Genomic DNA, 9132 nt, shown 5'->3' on the forward strand with positions numbered 1-9132 from the left:
CCATGCTGAGATACTATCTCACCCCAGTTAGGATGGCTAATACCCAAAAGATTGTGAATAATAAGTGCTGGCGAGGTTGCGGAGAAAAAGGAACTCTCATACACTGTTGGTGGGACTGCAAAATGGTGCAGCCTCTATGGAAAATGGTATGCAGGTTCCTCAAACAATTGCACATAGATCTACCATATGACCCAGCTATCCCACTGCAGGGAATATACCCAGAGGAATGGAAATCATCAAGTTGAAGGTATACCTGTTCTCCGATGTTCATTCCAGCACTCTTTACCATTGCTAAGAGTTGGAACCAGCCCAGTTGTCCATCATCAGATGAGTGGATACAGAAAATGTGGTATATCTACACAGTGGTATACTACTCTGCTATAAAAAAGAAGGAAATACTGCCATTTGCAGCAACATGGATGGACCTAGAGAGAATTATATTAAGTGAAACAAGATGGACCTAGAGAGAATTATATTAAGTGAAACAAGTCAGGCATAGAAAGAGAAATATCACATGTTCTAACTTATTTGTAGGAGCTAAAAATAAATAAATAAATACACAAATAACCTGGCGGGGTCCAGGGGAGGGAATAAGACTCAACAGTTACAATTCCTTGAAGTTGATAACAGAAGTGAACAGAAAAGAGATTGTTGGGAGGGAGTGCAGAGTGGGAGGAAGGAGGGAGGTCTTGGTAATGGGTCACAATATTCAACCACATTGTATATTGACAATATAAAATAAAATTTTTTAAAAAATAAATTAAATTAAATTGAACAAAACACCATATGATAGCCTCAGTCTAACCAGCACATTCTCTCTTTAAAGAAATTACATATTCTTTTAGATTTACTGTAATTTCCTTTAATTGTATTTAATATTTAATATTTTCTTTCTTTCTTGTTGTTGGTTATGAATATTCATGAAGTACAAAGCTGATTGTCATCCCTTGTGCCCATGATGTGAGGTCCAGATTCATACTGGCAGCATAGCCATTATCACAAATTGCATTTGTACCCCATGTCCTCCGTCCAATTTTCTGCAACCTCCTTCCCACTCACCCTTTCTCCCAACTTCACTTTTTAAGCCCAAGAAATGTTCTGTCCTTCTGCATGTCCAACGTATTACTGTGATGTTTCTTTCCTTCCTTCTTTCTCTCTTAGCTCCCATATGGAAAACATATGGAGGGTTCTCAAACAATTACAGATTGATCTTCCATATGATCCAGCAATCCCACTTCTGGGTATATACCCAGAGAAATAGAAATCATCTTGTCAAAGGGATACCAGCACTCCCATGCTCATTGCAGCTCTGTTTACAATAACTGAGACAAAGAACCGACCTAATTGTCCATTGATGGATGATTGTATAAGGGATCTGTGGTTTATACACACCATGGAATACTACTCTGCCGTGAAAAAGATTGAAAAACGTCCTTTTGCAAGAAAATACATTTTTAAAAAGTGCCAGGTTTGTAAGTAAGGAATATGTTTGTTGATGGAAACAATACCTTTTATTATGTTAATGTCCAGGTATTACTAAAATCTGTTTATATTCTTCTTTTTTCTGTTTTGTTTTTCGGTGGCTAGTTGGTTTGGGGATTTAAACCCTTAGACCTTGTTGTCACAACACCACACTCTAAGTGAAAGAACCAGCCATCCCTATTTATATTCTTAAATTAGCCACAATTCAACACAACTCTTATTTGAACATATTGTATTCATGTATTTTTTGCAGCATCTAGCAATAAAGTATGCAAATATCATATGTTAAATATTTTTGAATATAGAATCAGATTAATGAATAAATAAATGAATAAAATTTCATAATAGACATGAAGAATTGTTTTGTTTTTTTCTTTTTTGTCTCTTTTTTTGTGTCTGGCAACGGATCGCAACCCTCAGTGTCGCGCCCGTACCGGACTGGGACCGGCAATGGGATCGCAACCCTCGGTGTTGCGTCCGCACCTCGCTCAGCCAGTGAGTGGGAACCGGTCTGTATGTGGGATCCGAACCCTCGGCGGGAGCGCCACCACACTCCCAAGTGGCACACTGTAGCAGTGTGCCACCGGGCCGGCCCCTGACATGAAGAATTGTTACATTGCTCTCTAGATATTATTTCTTAGAAAGCATATAAAAAGTACAAACAGTATAAACAGAATTATTAAATGTTTTGTTTAAATCATCACTAAGCATAAATTTCTAATAAGATAAATATCTCAGAAGTGCAGGGAAGAAAATAAGATGGTAGGCAAAACAAATATATTGGTTTTGTCAGTAAAGATAAATTATTTAAAGTCTATTAAATAGTCATATCTTACAAAGATTTTGCATATATGTATACATATGTGTTTACATATGTATGTTTATGTATATATAGGTACATATACACACAATGAAGAGATGTGCAAAGAAAACCATACACAAAGTATGCCCAAAGCGTTTTTTGGAATCAAAAACAATACAAACATACCTCAAACTTTGGGATAAAATATTAATGTCAAAGTAAAAAGCAAATAAAATAAATGTTGAATCAAGATCACTTTTGAGAAGCAATATAGGAAATGCTTCACATAGTGCAATTAAAACTGACTGTACCAAATTGCATCAGTTCTAAATATGACACAATTTTTCACAAACATGATGATAGAAAATTCTGAAATTGCCTTCCTCACATTATTTAAATCACAGTAGGAAATTTAAAAATGGGTAATCCACTTAATCACTGTAGAGAATTCATAAAGCAAATGTGCCTCACAGGGCCTGGTTTTCCAAAGCCTTGCAGTTTCAAATATTGACCTTGTAAAGGACTGGAAATTTCCCCCAGGCTATTGAATCTCTGTTGCAAGATAAGAATCGTAACACAGCAAGGCTGTTGTTTCTAAGACAGACAAGTTACTAATTGATACCTAAAGTTACTAAAAATCTGCAAGAGGAAAAAGGAATGTCAGATAAATCAAGCCTTTGTTAGTGGATCACTTAATTGCATAACAAATGTAAAAATTCATCAAAAATTCAGGCTTATTTTTGCATAAGTATTAAATTAGGAAAAATTAGATGCCCAAATTTTGACATAGTTAGGTGATCTGATAATCACAATAATAAAAAAAACAATGAATTATTCTAAGTTTATATTCCTTTAGTTAAATAATAAAGTATTACCTGTATAATTTTGTTAATTGGAAGCATAAAAATGAAAAAGATAAATAGAACCCTTAAATTCTATAATGCTGTGGTAACTAATGATACATTTTTAATATACAATTCCTATATATGCTTAGACAGAAAGTTCTTATAACACCACAATAAAACATAAATTCTATCACTGTTAGTTGACATTACCATTTTAAAAAGTGATTTTTTAGTATTTTTATAATTACAGAAAACTGCATTATACATTTACCAAGTATTCTTAACATTTTCTGTTCTTTGACATGTAAGTTCTTTTATCTTACAAGAAATGGTGCAATGAATATGCACTAGAGAACACTTTTATTACAGTTTTTTCTCACTTTTTTATTGAGTTAGAAATTACATGCCATAAAACAAACCCTTCTAATCATTTTATTATTTATTTATTTATTTATCATTTTAAATTGATACATATTAATAATAATTGATACGTTTAATTATTATTGAACATAGTTATGGGGTACATTGTAATTTTCTAGCACATGTGTTCATTGTGTACAGATTAAATCAGGATAATTAGCATATCCATCACCTCAGACATTTATCATTTCTTTGTGGTGAAAACACTCAAAATCCTCTCTTCAAGCCAGTTGGACATGTGCAATATTCTATTGCTAACTATAGTCACCTTACTGTGCAATGGAACACTGGAGCTTACTTCTCCTATTTAACTGTAATTTTGTACCCACTAACCAACATCCTCCCTAACCTTCCCAGCCTTTGGTGTCCACTATTCTACTCTCTAAATCTATGAGATCAACATTTTTAGATTCCACATATACATGAGATCATGCCATATTTGTCTTGCTGAACCTGACTTACTCTTTTAGATACATTCACAATGTTGTACACAATACTACGCACTATATAATTCCAGAACATTTCCATCACCACGAAAGGAAATTCCCTAACCATTAATCAATCAGTTTCTCCTTATTATCCTGTACCCCCCAGCCCCTAGCAACAACTAATTTGTTTTCTGTGCCTGTGGACTTACATATTCTGGAAATTAATATGAATGAAATGATACATAAGCTTTTGTGTCTGACTTTTTCAATTATATGTTGCAGCTCACACTAGTACTTTATTTCTATTTGTGACAGAATAATAATCCCTTTTATACATATATTTTATTTTCTGTAACAGATAGATATATAGATTATTTCTACTTTTAGGCTAATCATTTCCTATTAACATTCAGAGTCAAATTTGTGAAAACGTCACCTGTTTTCATTAATGTGAGTATATACCTAGTCATTTAGTAATTATGTAACTTTTTCAGAAATTGCCAAAATTTCCACAGCTATTGTACCATTACAAATTCACAACAACATTTTAGGAGGATTCCAATGTATCCACATCCTTGTTAACACTGACAACTTCTTGGGGCCGGCCCGGTGGCGCACTGGATAGTGCGCCGCTTGGGAAGCGCGGCGGTGCTCCCGCCCGAGGGTTTGGATCCCACATACAGACCGGTTCCCGCTCACTGGCTGAGCGAGGTGCGGGAGCAACACCGAGGGTTGCGATCCTGTTGCCGGTCCCCGGTCCGGTACGGGGGCGACACTGAGGGTTGCGATCCATTGCTGGACACGGAAAAAGACAAAAGAAAAAAAAAAAAAAAAAAAAAAAAAACATTGACAACTTCCTTCTTTTTAAAAATTAAAGATTTTAAGGAAAATTGTGTTATCTTACTATGGTTTTGATTTGAACATGCCTATTGACAAATGACTAATAAGGTTGAGTATCATTTTATGAATTTGTTGGTCAATTGCACATATATCTTTAGAGAAATCTCTATTTCACCCATTAAAAAAAATCAATAAGGCATATTAGAAAGCAAATAGCAAAATAGCAGAAGCCCTCCCCTACCAAAAATACATCTAACGTAAAGGAACAAAACTATCAAATTAAAAGGAATAGAATGGCAGACTATCCTCTCTGACCTTCTCTTTAAACAATGACTAAAAGTTCTAGAGAAGGCAAGGAGGTAAGAAATTAAAAGGTATACTCCAATTGTTTATGTGTAGAATATCTGAGGCAATGATAATCACTATGTTACTCCTTGTGATTTAGATTTTTTGCTTGAACTCACAGGATTTCAAATACTAGTTCCACCTCTTTGTTCAGAAGCTTATGTTTTTACTACTGATTCTTTATCCTACAAGAAATGATGGAAGTGTCTCTGCTTTTAGTTCTTCTGCCATTTGCTATAATTGTAGAACATAATGTGCAAATGCATGTGGAATTAACTATTAGCAACCTTGTCTCTGCTTTAGTATCCCTTGGTGTCCAGCCTAAGCACCTTGAATAAACTTTGCCTGAGCTCCTTGTTCTTGAGTGCATAAACCACGGGGTTGAGGGCAGGAGGAATAACGTTGTGTAGCACATTGAGAAAAACAGGAATGAGGGGAACTCTCATTCCCGCACCATGAGTGATAGAAATGACAATGACAACTGTATAGAAGAAAAGGATTAGGATGAGGTGTGAAGTGCAGGTACTTAAGGCTTTGGATGCAGCTTCTACTGAGTTCAGCTTCAACACAGAATAAAGTATAAAAGCGTATGATAAAATGATCAAGATGAGGTCACTTCCCATGATTGCCCAAGCCAGAAGTACCTGGTTAACACTGTTAATTTTCCTGTCATCACAGGATAGGCTGGTGACTCCAAGGTTAGAGCACAGACAGTGCTCGATTTGATTCCGGGAGCAGTAGTGTCTCTGAGCGGCCAACACAGGCACTGAGATGGGACAAAGACCATTTCTGAGTACCATGAACACAGTTGCTTTGATCACAAAAGATTCAGTAATCATCGAGGTATAGTGTAGTGGTCGGCAAATTGCTACATATCTATCTATAGCCATGCAGACAAAGATGCCTGACTCCATGGCCACAAAACAATGTATGGCATACATCTGAGCAAAGCACTCAGGGAGACTGATGGCCTTAGCATTGAACCATAAGATAGCCAAAATCTTAGGCACGATGGTGGTGGCCAGGCCCATGTCTACCACAGCCAGGATGCCCAGGAAGTGGTACATGGGCTGGTGTAGCATTGTCTCTTGGTTGATGGTGATCAGGATGAGGATGTTGGCACTGAGAGCTAAGAGGTAGAGCAGAGCCAGGGGCAGGGACAGCCAGTGCTGCCAGCCGTGAATGCCTGGGAATCCCAGGAGGATGAACTCAGAGACCTGGAACTTAGAGCTGTTGGAATCTCTGAGATCTGGGAACATCCTTCACTGTGAGGAAAAATATTCAGCGTTGCTATTTTCAATCACCTTTGTGACAGTACTGGAAACTAGCTTATCTGGGGCCATAAAATTAAGGGATTATTCTTTTTCTGCTACTTACATATATTGGATATTTATTTTGAAATGGGATCTGTGATTCGTGGCACATTCTATTTGTTAATACAGTAAGTAATCCTAAAATTCTATAATACAGACCATTTTATCCCTTTGTATCATAACTTATAAATAGCACATTAGAGGAATAAAGACCTTGTTCACAGTCTTACATGCAGTGAGTTAAAGAATCAGGACAAGATGAAAGCTGTGTGATATAACAGACTTTTTCCTATCTTTGGTTTTGCTAAAGAGTTGGTTAGTTTAAATTTCTATTTCATAGACTCAGAGAAGTGGTTTTTATAAATGACAACTGTTAAGGTAAGAGATCAGGTTTTAGCATCTACCAAAAATGACTACTTTTTACTCAGGGGCTTCAGGATTCTGAATTTCAGATGCGCCTCACTTTAGTATACTTGGCTTTATTGCTCTTGGAAAAATATTCAACGTTGCTATTTTCAATCACCTTTTTTATGACAATCCTGGAAACTAACTTATCTAGGGCCATCAAATTTAGGGATAATTCAGTGTCTTCATTATTCTTTTCCTGCTACTTACATTTATTGAAAGTTTATTATGAAACACGAGCTGTTGTAGGTGGCACATTCTATTTGTTAATTCAGTAATAATCCTAAAATTCTATAATGCAAACCACTTTTTCCCCATAGTATCATAACTTAGGAATAACACATTAGAGGATAAAAGGCCTTGTTCAGAGTCTTCCATGTACTGAGTTATAGAAGCAGGACAAAATGAAAGCTGTGTGATATATCAGCATTCTTTCTTAAGTTTGGTTTTTCTACTGAGTTGGTTTCTTTAAACATCTATTGTATGGACTCAAAGAAAGGGTTTTTATAAATGATGACTGCTAAGGTAAGAGAATAGATTTAAAAATCTACCAGCAAAGACTTTTTATTCAGGTGTTTGAGGAGTCTGAGTTGCAGGTATACCTCGCTTTACTGTACTTGGCTTTATTGTACTTTTCAGATGTTGCACTTTTCCAAATTGAAGGTCGTGGCAACCCTGCATCAAGCAAATGTATCGAGAGTGTTTTCCAACAGCCTGTGTTTATTTCATGTCTCTGTATCACATTTTAGTAATTAACTCAATATTTTAAGCTTTCTCATTATCATTGCATCTGTAATGTTAATGTGTGATCAATGATATTTGATGTTACTGTTGAAATTTTGTGGGACATGGTGAGCCGCACCCATATGAGAAATTGATCTTAAACAATAAATATTATGTGTGTTCTGATGTTCCATTAACCAGCCTCTCTCTCTCTCTTTCTCTCTCTCTCTCTCCTTTGGGCTCCTTAATCCCTAAGACACAACAACATTGAAATTAGGCCAGTTAATAACCTTACAATGACCCTAAAGTGTGCAAGTGAAGAGTCACATGTCTTTCACTTTAAATCAAAAGCTAGAAATGATTAAACGTAGTGAGAAAGGTGTGTCGAAATCCAAGAAAGGCAACTTGCACCACTTAGTCAGCTGTGAATACAAAGTAAAAGTTCATTAAGGAAATTAAAAGTGCCACTCCAGTGAACAAATGAATAAGAAAGCAAAGGAAAAAAAAAAAGCAGCAGGCAGCCAGTGGGTACAGACAGATCACATGGTGAGAGGAAGCAAGAGGGGGGGGGAGGTGCCAGGTTCTTTTAAACAACCAGCTCTTGTGGGAACTAATAGAGCAAGAACTTACTCATTAATCTCCCCACCTAGGGAGAGCATTAATCCATTCATGAGGGATCCGCCCCCATGACTCAGTCAGTTTCCAAAACTGCCACATTGGGGATCAAATTTCCACATGAGTTCCAATACATACAAATTTCATCATATTCCTAATCTATTCATCTCAAATATGGACCATTTAATATTTTCTCCTTTCAGTATTTCAAATGTTAAAGACATAAAGATACAGCATACAGAAAAATTATTGTGGGTTTAAATCCTGGATTCTACAGAAGAGGCAATGTTAATGTAGACATGGTAGATATATTCATCTTAACCTCCATGATGATATAATTATAACTGTTCTACTTAAAACAACGAGCCAAGTTAAGTTAATGGATATGTATTTAGATAAACATTTATTCTGCCTTATGTATATATTTCAATAACTTCAAGTTTTAATAACATTTTTTATAACTTTGTTTTTAGTCTTTTATTTTGTATCTGTTTCCCAGATGTCTGCTTATATTTGAGTACTAATTCAGACTTAATAAGAACACATTAGAGAGCTGATTCGAAACTCTGAGTCAACTGTCAGGATCAACTGGAAGGATTTAGTGAGAGTGAGATTGTAGGGACCTCTTTCCTTCATTGCAGATGTTCTTAGTTATCAGTGTTCATAAGTCTTTCCTCAGGGACTTTCAATTTTTTTTAGAAAAGATGCCATCAATCTACATGCTGGAGGCATGTATGACAGGCTGCCAGTGTTCTTGGAGTTGAGCAATAGAACGATAGTGGGAATCTCACATTTCATCATGGATACTGGATTCAGTTCTCATTTTTAAGGATGCCTCATTCTTAGCCTTTGTCATACCTGATTGATGTTCATTTATAGTATTTGTTAAATGTTCTTCCCAGAATAAACTTCCA

At 36.0% G+C, this 9132-nt stretch overlaps 1 protein-coding gene across 1 annotated transcript; it reads right to left on the reverse strand.

The window, feature by feature from the left end:
• Positions 1 to 5461: 5461 nt before the first annotated feature.
• Positions 5462 to 6421, reverse strand: LOC103601840 (putative olfactory receptor 56B2). Its single transcript, XM_008586249.1, has one exon. It carries the CDS (start codon positions 6419 to 6421, stop codon positions 5462 to 5464), a length of 960 nt encoding a protein of 319 aa, XP_008584471.1.
• Positions 6422 to 9132: the final 2711 nt, after the last annotated feature.

This window comes from Galeopterus variegatus, unplaced genomic scaffold (genome assembly GCF_000696425.1).
Source record: "Galeopterus variegatus unplaced genomic scaffold, G_variegatus-3.0.2 Scaffold3901, whole genome shotgun sequence".
Taxonomy (NCBI): Eukaryota; Metazoa; Chordata; class Mammalia; order Dermoptera; family Cynocephalidae; genus Galeopterus; species Galeopterus variegatus.